A 17,230-nucleotide genomic window follows, 5' to 3' on the forward strand; every position below is an offset into this window, starting at 1 on the left:
AAATAATCAATTCGTGAATATGTTTTGTACCTTGGTGAATAATAGGTATAGTCTCTTTCAGTAGTGTGTTGTAGCCTCCAAATGTCAACTAGATTGTGTTTGTCTAATAAAATTTGCAATTGACTGATATTTGATTTTGTTTTAATTTTCTTTGGTGATGATTTATCTTTGCGTGGGTCTAAGGTATAGTTTAAGTCTCCTCCTAATAAAATAGGACCTGTGTGAAATTTATTTATTTTTTCTAAGGTTTCCTGAATAAATTTGCATTGATTTGAATTTGGGCCGTATACTGAAGCAATAGTTATGGGTTGGTCATTTATCAACCCGTTTATAAAAAATAAAACGGCCATGATCATCTCTTTCACAGGATTCGACGACCATTTGTTTTGAGAGTCAGCTAACTTTTTGGCTCTCACAATTGCCTTATATTCTTTTTTCTTCTTTTGGATTTCAGCTGCTAAATTCTAATTTGGAACACTTTGAAAAGCTTTAAAAGTCCTAATTAGATCTGACTTGGCCTGCCTACATTCCTCATCAAACCAACTGTTAAGATGAGGGCTCCTTATACGGGACTTATAAACTTCTTTTGAAAAAAGAGGGATTAGTGAGGAAGTTAAATTGGTATATGTCGACAAAGGTGAAGAATCTTCCTTTGCTTGGTTTGCAAAGCTACTAAAAAGGGATTTCCCTTGTTCTGACAAGGTCCACCTTAGAAACTTATCATTTAGCTCCTCATTCCACTTGAGTTTCTGTCTACCTGTCATTGCTGCTGAAGCTAAATACGGTTCGCGACTATTAGAAGAGCCAACTAAATCCTTAGGCCACCTCAATACAAGAGGGAGGTGGTCGCTTTCAGTTCTTACATCAACTATTAGACTGCTGACTCTTATGAAAAAGTCTTGCGAAGCCAGTAAATAATCAATTGTTGTATGCTTGGTGCCAGCCCAAAACGTGAATTTCCCCGGACAATCTCCCTCTACAGCACCATTGAGGATATACAGATCAAGCTTGTGAGCCATTTGCGCAAGGCATAGCCCGGCGTAGTTTGCAATTGGATCAGCCCCACCTACTTTACAGGGTCACTGTTGTGGAAAGGGGAAGGGAAAGGGTAGTGAAGGGTGGGGTATAAATCCAATCTCTTCTTCTCCCCCCCCCCCCAAAGAAAAACTGCTCCACCCAACAGTGGGCTAGGACAACTGCCCAGGTAACTTAACTTCTTCTCTCAAATATACATCCTCTCCCTTTCCACAGCACTGGGCTCTTCTTAACAAAAGAGAGTCAACTCAAACTCCAGAAAGAAACCAAACTGCAAAAGTGAGGAGGGGAATCAAGCATGTTGAATTTTAGTCTCTCTTTAGTTCTTAAAAGCAGTTATTACCAAGTTTCTTTCCATTACCCTGAGTTTCACAGAATTTCAATCACACTATTTATCCTCATTCAAACAAAAGTAACAGAACAAACCACATATACATTTCTTCTAAAAAAGAGAAATCTCTGCGAAACAATACTTTATTCAATTTTACTTTCTACATCTAGTGACAAAATAGTTTAAATCCCACACAGGATTGCGATTTATTTTTTTGCTGTAAAGTACCATAAATGACTGTTATATAAAAGTTACTAAATTGGACTGTTATCTAGGTTTACGGTTTTTAAAAACAACGGTGCATTTTCATGCGCTTGACAAAAAGATTTTCGCACATGCTGATTTCAGAAGGGCAGCTTAATGTTATTGCGTCAGAGATATTTGCAGATAAAAGCACTGTCAAGAAAATACATCGAGATAAAAAAATTTAACCCTCCCGTTTCTTCTCATAAAATCCACTGCCGAAGGAAGGCCCATGACACACAATGATTAAATGCCCTCTAGGTAAGCATTTATAAAATGCAGCAATTCCACAAGACCACAAAGCATAAACGACTCAGGTGACTGGTTTCCCCCAGCATACACGAGCTCCTCCATAAAGAGTCATCTATAGGTATAAAAGATACATTCCTTTAAGATTCTTCTACCTTGTTGAGGGAATAATTGCAGTGTTCGTTGACAAGAAGCTGGGATCTAAATGTTACACAGCCTGCAGCCACATAAAACAGTTAGAATAGCAGAGAAGTAGACATGTTTAGAAAAAAAAATCACAAAATCTAGAGAAAGCTGTTGAACGCCCTAGGAGGGAAAGAAACCACACATGTATGCACTCACCCAGAATCAGCAAATGCTGTCCGTGTGGGGAATCAAGTACAGCAGAGCCATGGGCAGAAACCAGGTGCACAAAGCCTACCTGGAGGAGGGGGGGGCAATAGATTACATGTGGTTGGAGGCACGCATGTGGAACCACAGGCCGGGCCCCACACAGATCTTTGTGCAGCATCCTTCATTAAAGGCAAAAGCTGTGCATGCACACCAATAGGTCCACAATGCAGCATCAAGGCAATGTAACATTTGGGAATCACATATTTTTTTTTAAACTTCCACAATTTTTAAACAAAACTAAATTTACCAGCAGGCAAATTTCTTTGCACCTATCATTCCCTATACACCAATCCATGTATTTGTAGGTTCAGAACATGGAGACTTAATAGAAATGTTCATCTGTGTGCAGTCTCATCACAGTATTTGGGATTAGTAATCCACCAACAGATTTCCAATCTGTTTGCCTCAAACTGCTCTTGGCAGAAGAGTTCCTGGGAACTATTCTGGATTATATACTATGTACACTCAGGGGTCATTTCGTAGAAAAAGAGCTAGGGGAACTCATTAGCATAACTCATTAGCATATGCCACACCCCCTGACATCAGGGGCCCGGCGGTAGACCTGCAAGGCCGGCGGGAGTGCGAGGAAGCCCCGCCAAGGCCCTCCCTGGCCACAGGCAGGCAGGGGTGGGGAGAGGCGGGGGGGAAAAAAATTACCCTCCCTCTTCTCCTGCCTCCTCCTGGCTGAATGAGGGCCGGAAGCGGGGTGGCCGGAAGCAGGGGGCGGAGCTTTGTCATGTGCCCCACCCCCTGCACCTCACCCGGGGGAACTGCATTCCCCCGCGTTCCCCCCCGAAATGACCTCTGTGTACACTGCTCAAAGTGTAGCAACAGGGAAGAGCAGGATAAAGATGAAGTTATCAAGCTATGTGGTTTGAAAACTGTAAGTCTTTAAATGCTACTCATTTCATACCTCTCTGTGGCAGGAAAAACAAACAAACCTACCTGGTACATTTTTAGAAACTTTTGATGGAACTGCAAACGTTTTTCCCACTAAAAACCTGTGCTATCCACATCATGTGTTTGAGTTTAATGTAAGTAGGTGGTGCAAAGTGCCGGCAAGTTGCCGCCAATTTATGGTGATCCTTTATGGTTTTCAAGGCAAGAGATGTTCAGAGGTGGCTTGCCATTGCCTGTCTCTGCACAGCAATCCCGAACTTCCTTGGTGATCTCCCATCCAAGGACTAACCAGAGCCGACCCTGCTTAGCTTCTGAGATCTGACTAGCCTGGGCCATCCAGGTCAGGGATTAATATAAGTTAGCATCAAGCAATTAAACAACAAAAAAAGTTGCACTGATAATGAAAGGAGTGGATATTCTTTCTACAGTGAGGTTTTGTTTTTTTAAATATATATAAAACAGAGTATTGTAATTCTTTATTTTGCCCCCAAGCCTCAAAACAGAATCAAAGTGCTTATGCATTTGCTGGTACATACTTTTTTTTTTTTTTAAAGAAACTAGTAGTAGACCGAACCCAAGGACTATCAAAAGTTTCCGCAGTGTCATCCAAAATGGGGGGGGGGTGTGGAGCAACCCCAGCAGGATGGAAGACAATTGCAAAGCTCTCTCTCTATATATATACACACACATCTGCATGTTACATAAAACCAGAACACTGGCTGCAATCCTGAAAAATATTTATTAGTAGCCCCATTAACATAAAACGGGACTGAAGCAGTTGCCAGGATTGTAACCCAACAGCTGGGAGTGCCGAGGCAAAGGATCTCTCTTGTGCTGCCAACTGCAGGGTCGCTTTGGTGTTTGCGAGATCACTTTTTGAAGCAGTCCAGTGCGTCTATAATGAAAATGTTACATCAGAACTGGTTACCCATTTCCAGACATAACCCTGTGACTGATCCAGGAAAAGCTCCATGGTAACCAGTTCCAATAACCTTTCCACGCTGACATGTCCACAGAAAATGCTTCCAAGTATAACTCCGTATGCAACTAAGCGGTAGGTCAAATGCAGTTCTCAATGGGCAATTGTTAAGATCACGGACATAATTAGCTCATTTGTAGGCAGCAAACTGAAATTCTACGGTTGGCACTAAGAAAGGGGTTTCCTGCAGCGTTTACCCCTCCCCCTACATGGCTTTCACTTTGATCTGCTTCATCTTCATTTGCTTCTTCTCAAGTTTCTTCTGCTCCCGTCGCAAAGCAGCCTCCTGTTGCAAAGACAACAAAATGCGTGTTATCATCTAATTCTGCGCTTTGTTCACAGAATAAAATCAAGACACCCCCCCCCCCCCCGGAAAAAAACCCCATTGCGTAGCGTTGAAGATTCATGGAGGATAGGTCTATTGGCGGCTACTAGCCATGGTGACTGAGGGGAACCTCCACATTTAGACGCAGTCAACCTTTGAATCCCAGTGCCAGGAGGCAACATCAGGGGAAGGCCTCAGCCTCTACGCCCTGTTCTTGGCTGATTAGAGGAACTGGTTGGCCACTGTGTGAGACAGGATATTGGACTACATGGACCAATGGTTGGATCCAGCAAGGCTCTTCCTTATGTTCTTATGAGCAGATCGAAGGCCTTCCGGACAAGTACATCATCCTACGGCAGAAAATGCAATAGAGACTCAGTAGGTGTGGGTGATCCAAATGGCATTTTCTCCCCCGGCTAGTGCCCTCGCTTTAGGAAACGAGTGGAACAGTCACAAAAGGAATTTGTTTCTTCTGTTGATTAGTAGGAATGACATTCAGCGCCAGGTCAAGCCCGGCATTGTGGGGACCAAGAACGCAGGGCTAAAAATACAACTTCCACAAGAGATAGGATTCCCACTGTATCCCAGACTGGCCAAAAAAGTTACAACCCAAAATAAACTTTGCAAATGGCCAAAGCAGGGGAACACCTAATCAATATGAAGAGGAAACTATCCAGGTCACCTGCGAAAGAGCTGGCTGCTCACAGAGAACCCAGTTTTCTTGAGGATGTTATTATTATTATTTGGAAGTTGTGTTTTGGGACAGCATTCTGCCTAGCTTTCTCTACAAGAGCAGCAGAAACAAGCCAGCTCAGCTCATCGGCAGGAAGGTGTTCAATAATGGAATTTATAAGAGCAGTGCAACTTATACGGGTCCTGCCCCAGCTCCAAATACCCTGGACTCTGCAGAACGGTTAGTTTTGCCAGAAGGCAGCCTTTACACATAGGTGTCCAGTTAGAACATCTTATGAGTGGCCCAGACAAAGCTCTTCTTTCTCTCCATGGGCTAATACCCTGCCTTACACCAGTCAGTTAGGCAAGGAGTAAGTCCACCCAATGCAAGGAGTAAGCCCACTCAATTGCTCTCACAAGCAACAGTGGAAGGCATACTGGAAGCCCCGAGGTCTGCAGAGCTGCTATCGGAACGGACCCCAAATGACTGGCTTTTGGTATACCTGTACTGTAGGCATACAAAGACAAACGGGGGGTAGAAAGGAGCTGGAAACTCCCAGGGTGAGCCCCTTTCAGTCCTGCCTTCCCAGTCCCTTAAAACATTGCGGTTACACAAGTGTCATGTGACGTACTAGCTAGTTCCTCTGACATCAAGGAGAATAAGAAACACATTTCTCTTTTATAATGTCTGTGCCAATTTCAAAACATTAAAGGGCTATTTTTTTTAAAAAAAAGAATCCTTATTATTTTAACCAAATGCATGCCCCCTGTCACACTACTTATAGTAGAAGCATTCATGTTGCCTTTTTAAATTTAGAAAAGGAAAAGAAAACAGACTCTGGTTAAGTACTAGCTTCTCCCAGGTATAGCTCTGCTGCTTCTACTACATACAGAAGAGCATTATTAAATGGTACTCCATCTGTTTCAGATTGAGGAATATATTTGATTTTTTAAAATTTTATTAACAGCATTGCTTGGATTCCTTCTGGGCCCCACTCACAATACCCAGACGCAACAGAAATATTCAGACAACATATTCAACAGAAACAGTATATGAAATCAAATCACGTGACTTCCTCTGCTGCATGCACCCTCCAAAGCAGCCAGGGACCTCAGAATCTTGTCCCCCAAATCCTCCCTTGCAGCAGCGCTGCATGCAGTCACTGAACCACTGGATTCTAGATTAGGAGAAAACCCGGGTTCAAATCCTCATTTTGACATGAAACTCATTAGGCAGCCTTGGAGGAACATCTTGGAGGGACCTTCCAGGAACATCTCAAGAGGCAGGCTGCGTAATCAGTGGACACAACTCGTATTAGCAACTGGCCTCCCAAACCAAACAAACCACATCCCCAAACATTTCATTCATCTTAAGCGGTTCCAATGACGTAACAATGGCCACCCTCAAGGAACAAAAGTTGCTTGTGTGACTGAGTGACTAAACGTGACCGTTGTGACACAGAAACCATGCAACCCCATCACAGCTCTTTCTGCAAAAGAGAGACCACAATCTTGAACGGATTTGCAGTTCCCAAAGCAGTGACAAATAGAATTTAAAAAAAAATAATTAAGGGACATGGCGCAGTTACCCAGCTCCACAACATGCTCCAAAGAGCTAAAGCAGGGAGAAAAGAATGAAGTTGTTGCCCCATTGAACTCTAGCACATCATCAACTGGTTGTGCGTCAACTTCTGAGTCAACCACGGCAGGCCCTGGCAAGGGATCAGAGAGAAGTTTGGGCAACTTTCCACAAGGCCCTACAGAGGCATGGGCTCACACTCTGAAAGATCAGTGACAGCCTTCCACAGATTAATCTCTATTCCAGCATACCTCACCAGCCTTTCTTGTATTAAGTACAAGCAAATTCATCACAATCTCACAGCACAACAAAGAGCGAGCAACCAACCAAAACGTGCAGTCCTCGTTTCACCACTCCACAGAGAACTCCGAAACTGGCATGCTCCTAACCACAACAAAGATCTTTGGCACAAGCTCAACTTCCACTTAATAGCACTAGGGGCTTCTCTCGAGAGCTTATTTTACCTCCAGGCGGCGCTGCTTCTCTGGATCCTCCTCATTCATGATCCTCTCTTTCTCAGCCCGCTTCTTCTCCTCTCGGCGAGTCTGAGCTGCCTCTTGCCTTTGCACATGGGTGAGTTTCAGAAAATTCTCTTCTACACGCGCCCTGTTCTTATCTGCTTTTTGTTTACCCTTTGCCCCGCGGTGAGGAGAGAGAGACACACAAAACGAGTCACAGTTAACAGGATTAAACACTTTGTACATCGGGCAATGTTGCAATAAGATCTTCTGGATACTTTCACATGAGACAAAAACTAAGCAATGAACTGTTCCAAAATGGGCTAGATTATTATAATGCACCAGACTCCTCTCATATGCTTATGCAAGCTGCCCTTGGGGACAACACGAGCGTTTTAGTGGGCTGAGTGGATAGTGGCTGTCCTCCTAACTGCAACAGAAAACTAAAACATCATAGTCTGTGTTACAACATCTGAACTCTGAACATACCACTCTGGCCTTCCTGACAGAAGTCAAGATTGCTGGTTTCAGCTTCTAAAGCCCTACATTGCTTAATCTCTTTCTTCTCCCTGCTCACTTTCATCTTATGTGCAACCACAACCTGTAACATCAGCCTAGTGGTCCTCAACCTTCATACCTTGTCCCACAATTTCTCTATTAAAGAACCTAGGTACCACCTTGATAGGGAGGAAAAATCCACTTCTTCTGAGAAGGACATTACATGTTTACAAGCATTCTGTTATTACCACCTGCATGCTAAAAGGTCACAGATGGATAATCTGTAGCAGGTAGGGTTGGGAGGAGCGACTGTTATGAAAGCCCTCGGTCCCACCTACTCCTGCATCCCACCTAGCCCACAGTACACTACATGGTATGCTATATGCGGCCCACAATCAACTGAGGGCATACACATTCCGCACACAGCAGAAGATGGAGTTACCGTGAGAAAAGGGAAAACAGTGAAGACGGAGAAATTGCCCAGAATTTAATTATTAATCTTTTTCAAAAGGGAGCCACACATGTTAACTGACAACTTACCTCTCTGTTCAGACGGAACTTTTTTGCTTTGTCAATGGAATAAATTACCATGTTCATCAGAGGCAGCAGAGCCTCCATGTCTTTTGGGGACGTGTTGCCTGATCCAGGCACTATAAAGCAAGAGAGACATTTTCTTCAGTTTTAATGTCCAGGACAATTGGGGAGGGAGGGGGAGAGAGCTTTGTTCATTCTCTTCCAGAGAAAAAGGTGGAATGACATTCTACTTAACGGAATATTATCAATTTCAGACACACTTGAAAACCAGGGATGCTTCCTTACCATTAAAAGTAAACAATAGTGTCTTCTTGGTTTCAGGCAGTTTCAAAGGCTGACCCTCCCTAGCAGAGAACAAAAAGAGGGTTGGATGGAAGGAAGATATAAAACACACAACAAATAAAGCTTAACAGAGCAGTTGACCCAGGCAGCACCACAAGCCAACTGCAGGAGGGGGCTCCTGTTTTGGATGCATTTGCACGCATCCTGTAATAGATGAGAGCCCAGAAAAATTCAGAAGTATGGCAGGAACTTCCTGTAATGTTTAGAATGGTATGGGAGTACTTTCCTGCAGGATGTTTGTGAATACATTTCCCACAATAAACCCCAATGGGGGAGAAATGGTGGGGGGCATCTGACCCAGCAACAGCTCTCACTGTTTCCATACAACCTCTCCAGGTATCCAGAGGAAGGCATCTCAAGTACTCCTACACAAGGTACAAAGAGCAGCTCAAGAGTATCCAGGCTGCCCTTCTGCAACTGTCAAAGGTTTTGACATAGCTGTCGGCTACCCACAATGCAAGAGATATGCTACACGGGATTCTGAGCACTGGTAGTCCTCACTGAACAATCCTCGCACTGTAAACAAGCACATCCTTGTTTTTACAGCTCAAAAGTATCTGGGCAATTACTAGGCCAGATCCCCACTGCTACTGCCTATCCTGCTTCCAGCAGCGAGATCAGGGAACGGCAGTAAAAGGCAGGCAAATTGCTGGGTCCTACCTCCTGCAACACTGCCTGGAAGTAACTGCTAGGAAAGCAAAGGGACTGTGATTCTCTGCCAGGCGGTCTTGTTTAAGCACATCAGTTCTCTCATTCCATAGGAGCTTTCTCAAAGCAAATACAGAGCTGAGCCTTGCCCTTACTTAAATAAACCCCGTTACCGGTCACATGGGCATTGCCCAGCTCCCTGGAATCCTGGATAAACAAACGGACGGCACCCCATGCATAAATTCATAAACCTAGTATTTCTTGCAGCATACTCACTCTTGCATAAGTTTTGGACCAGAAAACTGATCCGAAAAATGGACGGACTCGATCTTGTCAGCGTAGTGCGTGAGGAAATGGATCATCTACAAGAAAAATGAAGACTTCAGCATATTAGGGAAGCAAGACCTTTTAATGGCCACTATCCACAGCATCGGAAACTAGCCTTTACCCACTAACTATGGTTAAGCGTTGCAATCAAAAGAAGAGCAGCCACACTGCAGCATCAGAGCAAGGGCCATCGTCCCTCCATCCCCAGCCCCTGCTCTTCAGAATCATGCTGCCTATGGACTCGGAGGTTCCATCCAGCTATACATGCCCTGTAGCTTTAAAACAGGTTAGGTAAATTTATGGAGAAAAACAGTCTCAAAGGTTATCTGGACTAATGGCCATCACCAAATCTTGTGTCAATTAATCCCCTAAATCAACTAACATATATTGAGATAGTTCATGCTCTCTTTCGATAACTGGGCATGGGCAAAAGAAAATGAGAGCATGCAGTTTATCCATCATCATCACTATGCAAAGGCTAGAACACCTCTGATTTACCAGGTGTTGTAGGACAAACCACAGGAGATGGTCATGGCCATCATATGCCATGTTGGTGAGCTTCCCTGGAACTTCTGACCAGCTACTGTCCTGAGACAGTACAGGGCTACGTGGCACTTTGGCTTGATCTAGAATGTTACATGTTCATGTTTTATTCAATGAGTTTTACTGGTGAGTAGTCTGAAACCCAAGGATATCAAAGTCCATCATACTGAACATCAAATTGTAATTTTCAGGCGCTTCATTGTAAAAAAAAGAAAAAGAAAAAGACAAGAGTGGCTCATAATTCTTTCATCCCCATCATAGCAATGTTGGGACACATACACAGCTGTAAGTTACTTGCCTGCTCAAAGCCACCCTAGTAAATTTCGATCCAAGGAGGATTTGGAACCCAAGTACCTTAAGTCTACATTCAGCACTCTGCCCACTACAACATGCCAACACAAATTATCAGCAGCTGCAAGACTCCACCCAAATCCCCTGGGAACTTTAGCTATGAGTTTCAAAGCTGAATGTCCCGTTTTCCCCCCAAGCTGTTTGAGACAGAAGGATCCAAGACAAACAAGGCTGTTCTTGGTCAAACATCACAGATGAGGGCCTCAGAATGCAAAGTGATATTTTGACATTTGGCTGCCCTGTTACAACTCTCGCGGGATTCCACACCAAGTACAATATGCATGTTTTTTTTAAATTAACAGTTATTTGATATTACCTTAGTATCCATAATTCCCTCTGTGACCTCACCCATCTCTGACAGGATAGCTAATGACTCTGGGAGTCCATACTTCGCCCCAGTCTTGGGTTTATCGCTGCAGAATTCGCTCTGTTGGGAAGACATTGCTGCATTACAACCTGATTCCATACCTGCCGACCCTTGCATGCAAGCAGGTGCCTAAAAAATCATGGACACGCATGTCAGTTCTCATCAGGAAAAACTGAAGATAAGCCTGCCATGCATTTCCTGGCTAACTGGTGCATGACTGAAAGCCACTGATATCTGCATTTACACTGTGGCTTTTTTTTTAAAAAGCATAACTTCTTACAGTGCTCTTGTCATTTCCCTCCATCTTATCATACCTTCAAGCTAGATGCATCAGAGACGCAAGTGGCTCATAACATGTGTCTGCTTAACCTCTCATGGCTACAAGGTTCAGCTTCAGAGAGAGTGCATGCCAATGTTACTATAGGATTTAAATGATATTTTACACTGATCTATTGAAAACACCAGGGTAGGTTACAGTATTTTGAGGCAGGGGAAATAAGTACACACGCACACACACCACAGAGAAAAAGCTTCAGTATGGGTATCCCAGTGCTTTCAGCTGCTATTAAACACCAGTCCTTTGGTTAATAACATCTGAGCTGAACAGTACGGCTGTCAGTTCTAGCCCCGTGTTGGTGTGAGCTACCAGCCTTGTCCCTAGCTCGCCGTCCACCCAGCGGTTCAAAAGCTTCGGCGAGTAGATAAAATAGGTACCACTCCTTAGAGAGGGTGGGGGAGGTGTTAGCCGACACCAAAGATCCCCCAGTGGGGGAGGTGCTAGCCGAGGACAGGAATGCTCAGCTCATGAGATTGAAAGCCTAAAGAAAAAAATCTCTTCGACTCTGAGAAGCCTGTAATGGGCTGTTCCGGCTAGGCGGTGGCAGTGTGGCGCTGCAAGACCTGGAGAAGCTGACTTCATCTAGCCAAGCTGAAGTGAATATGCCGAAGGGATACGTCTGACCCTGCAGCTGAGCAAACCCTCGCCAACTGTGGATGTGTGTGATTTAAAAGATATATGTTGTCCTCCCTTACCCCCATAAATCACTGTTAGTCCCGCATGAATGAGTAACTGTAAATCGCTCAGAGCCAGCAAGCTCTGCAGGATTGAGCGATTAATAAATTGAAAGATTTATTACTATTACTATTATTATTATTATTATTATTCTCATGGGAAAGGGAAGAGTAGTTATGTGACCCCAGAACAATAAATCATTCACAAAGTTACTTCGACAAATTATTACTGACTGTGGCCTATACTACTGTGTACAGTTTGCTGTAAGCTGGACCCTGCTATGTAATTTTGCATCATTTAATGTGTCATGTTATCCATTTTGTATTTCTTCAGTCCTGTTTTTTTAAATTTTTGATTGGTTCTACAACCCAAATACTATTTTATTGTTTATTTGAATGTCCCACCCTGTTAATTGTATTAATTCACTCTGTGCGATCCACCTTGAGTCCCAGTGACAAAGGTGGACTATAAGTAACATAGTTACTCGCCTCACTTCACCACTTCTCACCCAAAGGAACTGTATTTGAACCAACCAATCCACCCTGCTCCAAGTTCTCTTTATATGCACAGTGTGGTGTTTTGCCCACAATGCTCCGGCCTTCTCCATTCTCACAGCAAAACAGGAGAGAACTTTGAAGCAGCCACTACTCCTGAGGCACCATACCCAATACACCAGCAGCGAATCCAGTACATTTTTATCGTGTCGTCCCTCCACAGAGTTCAGAGCGGTGTAAAGAAAGAAGCAGAAGAATCAGCCTCCCAGGGCCCCTCTCCCATGGTATCCTCACAACAACCCGTCAAGTAAGGCTGAGAGAAAAGTCACACAGTGAATTCATTCTGTGACTGACTGGGAATCTGAACCCAGATTTCACTAATCTAACTACACCACATCACGCTCGTTATGGAAGAGGGCCACATATGCTCTGTGCACAGAAACTACTCCAATAGACAACACTTGTTAACATGTGAGATTCTGTGGACCACTTGCAGTGCCATACATACCAAGTCCTGCATCTCCTTCTGAAGCCGCACCAAGGCTTTCCTTGTCCCAACAGCAAACACATAGGTGTCCATATCTTCGTCATTCATCGTAACCTTTATTTGCTGGACGACAGAAATAAGCATAGATTGGCAAAACAGACTAATTCATCCAGAAAACAGACTAATTCACCCATGTCACAGCCAAGAGATAAACAAGCTCTGCCACCACAGGCAGCCATACAGCCAATATCAGGGTGGGATTAGAGGGAACCACAGGATAAAATTATTCTGACACCCCCCAAAAAATATATAGTGACCAAACGGGACATTATAGAGCAATGCCTGGAGAGCAGCCAATACGCCCCCCCCCCCTTTAGCAGCAGCACACACACCACAATCGGAGCAATCTGATGTACAGCCACCATAGAATGGCGCTGTTCAAACTGTAATAGAGTTAACTGAACCGCACTGAAGGACATAGTTATTTCTTTAGCCCCCATCAAGCAGGTGAAGTATTGCTTCATTTAACACCGTTGTCAAGAACAGTCTCGTTAAAGTAGCAGCAACCCTGAAGGAACCCCTAAAATGCCAGAAAAAATGGAAGAAATTGACAGTGCAATCTTCCTTCAAACATCTACAGCTATTTAGTCAGTGAACCAAAAGATGCAGCTTGAGCCACTCTGCACAATTTCAGTCTAGAAGGGAACAACAGAGAACAATGTTCGCCGTGACAGGCTTGCGGCTGATGCCCACTCCCCTCCCCTGCATACAGTGAGAAAGCCTTGATCATGTTACACCAAGAAAAGCAGGATTTCTGCAAGCTAAGTTTAGGCAAGCATGCACTCAAGGATACTTGACAAATTCTGGTTCTAACCCATTATTCTCCTGTCTCAGAGTCCTTCTGAAATTTCACTAGGTGTCGCCCACTCTCTTCATGGCCATTTGAATTCATTCTTAGTTCAGTCAGGGATACCCAAGAACATATCCAGCTTTTGCCTATAAGTCACTGCCAGACACATCTCACCAGGCTAAAGGAGTCATGAGCTTAACCCACCCAAAGCTGCTCTTAGGCTGCAGAACTGAACACCTACCACTTGGTCACAGGTTGGTCTCATCATGCGAGCAAGCACATTCAGCAGGTCTTGCCTCTTGAGAAACTGAAAGAAAGCATTTGGGGCCACAGTTAAGTAAGAGAGTTAGCATGACTTCCCATGTTTCCAAAGGCCCAATGATTTTTTTTTAAAGTATGTTTATTGATTTTTTGACATTGAGTTCACATATTGTAACATCAAATCTCTATAGCTTGGGTCCACTAAACAATATTTTCTACCCATTCTTTTTACTCTAGACCATTTGTTAGTTACGACCTTATCTTCAATCCCATGCACATGTGCATGTATCGTGTCCATTTCCGCGGCGTCCAACAATTTAAATGCTATTTCTCCCCGAGTGGGTATTCTATCCGACTTCCAGTATTTGGCTAACAAAATTCTAGCCAATGATTTTTTTTTAAGTATTACACCCAATGATTTTTTTTTAAGTATGTTTATTGATTTTTTGACATTTGGTTCACATATTGTAACATCAAATCTCTATAGCTTGGGTCCACTAAACCATATTTTCTACCCATTTTTTTACTCTAGACCATTTGTTAGTTACGACCTTATCTTCAATCCCATGCAATTGTGCAAGTATCATGTCCGTTTCCGGGGCTTCCAACAATTTAAATGCTATTTCTCCCCGAGTGGGTATTCTATCCGACTTCCAGTATTTTGCTAACAAAATTCTAGCAATAGTTAAGACATGCAACAGAATATATACCTCCCGGTGCGATACTTGATCCCCTGCTATTATATTTAGTAGATATACCCCTGGATTAAGTACTAAATTTACACCAAGAATTTCCTTAATTATATTTTGCACCATCCTCCAGTAGCTTTGTATTTTTCGGCATCTCCACCACATATGAAGCATCAGGACAGAGTTTGGGGAGAGGAAGGAGCTCAAATGAGATGTGATTCCACAATGTCCATCCTCCAAAGGTGCCCTTCCTCCTCTGTAGTCTGGAAATTAATTGTAACTCCAGGAGAACACCATGACCGCCTGGAGGTTAGGTAACCCTAGATGGAACTTGAAATAGCCAGCAAAACCCTGCCTGGGAGTTTTGGTGCAGTCGTTTCACATATTATGACTCCGTTCTTCCTCCCATGGGAGAGAAGAGGGTGATTAGAGTTGAGCACCCATCTTGCTAGGACCCAGATCCCATCTTCCCAAAGTGGGGGAGAAGAATGATCCTGCAGAAAACAATGGGATAGGGGTCCTTCCTTCTCTCTCTCCTCCCATTGAAATGGGGGCCTGAACTGGCTGTTCCTCAGCCTGCTTCAGAACAGCTTACATCTAGTTCTGTTTCCTTGCTCTAGTCCCCCAATCAAGCCTTGGAAACAGCCAACCCTCTCCTGCTTTTCTGTACAATGAGAAAAAAACCCACTGCCATTGCATGCAGGGTACAATGAATCAGAAAGTCTCCTCTTCCTCGCCTGTAACACCCAGTCATTAATCCAGGACTACAAGATATATACAGGTATGAAGCGGAGACTCTTCTGCACTGGGGTTCTGCCATTCTAGAAAAAAAGAATGTTACCCGGAAAAATATTCATCTATTTAAAGAGTTACATGATGTTTGAAGATGCTCTTTCTTCTTACCTTAAGCTGGATAAGCATGCCCTCACAGCACACCCGACCAGAGCACCAGAGGTTGTAGATATGCTCGTTCTCTTGGTTCAGCTTGCCTGTGCTCGTGGCATCTTTATTCGTGCCATCATCGCCTTGAATGAAAGCACATGCTAATTAATGGGAGCCTGCCATAGGGTGCTTGCCCTGGTCCTGCAGAGGACGGGTGTGTTGCCGGCTGGCCTTTGCATGCTCCTTCCAACACAGATCCAGGATGGGAGCTTGAGCTGGAACATTCAGAGCCAGGTGGTTTTTTCCCCGGGGTACTAATCTCAGGTGTCCCCCACCCCCTTTTTAGGAAGCAAAACTTTGCCACATGTCACAAACTGCAATTCACAACTATGTTCAAAACTATATATTCTATTCCTTGAAATACAAAGATGAGTTAGTGGTCACAACCCAATAGAGTATATAGACATAGATCCAACAGATTGCTCATAACAATTAAACATAGTTTAAACAAAGAACATATTCAAAACAGTAGGCTCTTCTTCTGTAATTCCATACATAGTGTCCATAGACCTCCAAACAGAAAGTAACTGCAACAGAAGACTCCCACTGTGGAAAGAATAACAGCTGAACATCTCTCCCAGGTATAAATCAAGACGTTTCAATTATCTTCAACAGTGGTTGGTAAGATGGAACCCAATTTCCAAAATAACACAGACACAGCTCAAAAGCTTCAATGGAATCCTATTCTTTCCACAGTGGGAGTCTTCTGTTGCAGTTACTTTCTGTTTGGAGGTCTATGGACACTATTACAGAAGAGCCTACTGTTGGTTTTGAATACGTTCTTTGTTTAAACTATGTTTAATTGTTATGAGCAATCTGTTGGACCAATGTCTATATACTCTATTGCAGGGGTCCTCAAACTGCGGCCCGCGGGCCCCATGCAGCCTGCCGAAAACATTTATCTGGCCCGCCGGGTGTTTTTGCCGCCACCGCCTGTCCTGCTTAGCAGCCGACTCGTCTCCTACAAGACCGCTCCCTCGAAGCGTGTACTGCACGCCAGCATCGAAACTTAGCACAGAAAGGGTTTACCTGTAACCCCTGCCGAGGAGGAACGGATGGTCGCCCTGCCCGGTCGAGCCCCTGAAAATAAGTTGGCCAGGAGTTTACCTAACGGAAGCATTCCGAGCCACAGTTCGTTCTAGCAATGAAGTCACCCCACTATTTTTTCCATGTTGCCAGCGGCTTCGGATTTCACCCGTGTAAACAAGGCACGCGGCGCTCAGGGAACGACAGGGGCATGCCACGGAGGGGGCGGGGGTTGTCGGAGCAAAGAGAAAGGCGCGTTTCCCAGGAGGTCAGAGAGAGTTGGGGAGCAAAGGGAGATGGGATGGGCGGCGAGAGAAGGTTGGCAGAGCTGAAAGCTACCTGGCGAGCAACGGCTTCATGTAGCGGAGGCAAAGAAGTGGCAGGAGCCAGGCAACCGGTGTCAAAGCAGCGTCTGAAGCGGACCCAGGGAGTGCGCCCAACCCGCCCTGCCTGCGAGAGGCGGCTCCGCCGGCTCAGCCAAGAACATGCAACCCCGGGGTCCACGCTTTCTAGAACAGCCCTGGCATGTCCAGCCGGAGTTCCGGAGCCTCCTCCCCCTTTTGCTAATGTGCTTGGCGTTCTCCGCTCCAATTGAGCTGCTGCCACGTCGGAAGCTCCTCCTCCCCCAGCAAAGCCCTCCGAGGCTTCCAGACACTACTGTAATGCTTAGAATAGCTGGGGGGGGGGGGGGGCCC

The 17,230-nt window shown here is 44.5% G+C and overlaps 1 protein-coding gene across 1 annotated transcript; it reads right to left on the reverse strand.

Moving 5' to 3' along the window:
• Window positions 1-3,437: 3,437 nt before the first annotated feature.
• On the reverse strand, window positions 3,438-15,592 carry LOC107120463 (coiled-coil domain-containing protein 47; the record flags this gene model as incomplete). Its single annotated transcript, XM_015423169.1, has 9 exons — window positions 3,438-4,416; window positions 7,171-7,338; window positions 8,203-8,312; window positions 8,482-8,540; window positions 9,463-9,548; window positions 10,724-10,834; window positions 12,789-12,890; window positions 13,859-13,924; window positions 15,471-15,592. Coding segments are annotated over 9 exons (905 nt in total), but the record flags the coding sequence as incomplete, so codon positions are not given.
• Between the last annotated feature and the right edge of the window lie 1,638 nt (window positions 15,593-17,230).

Source organism: Gekko japonicus, unplaced genomic scaffold (assembly GCF_001447785.1).
Source record: "Gekko japonicus isolate JY-2015 unplaced genomic scaffold, Gekko_japonicus_V1.1 scaffold661, whole genome shotgun sequence".
In the NCBI taxonomy this organism is placed as follows: Eukaryota; Metazoa; Chordata; class Lepidosauria; order Squamata; family Gekkonidae; genus Gekko; species Gekko japonicus.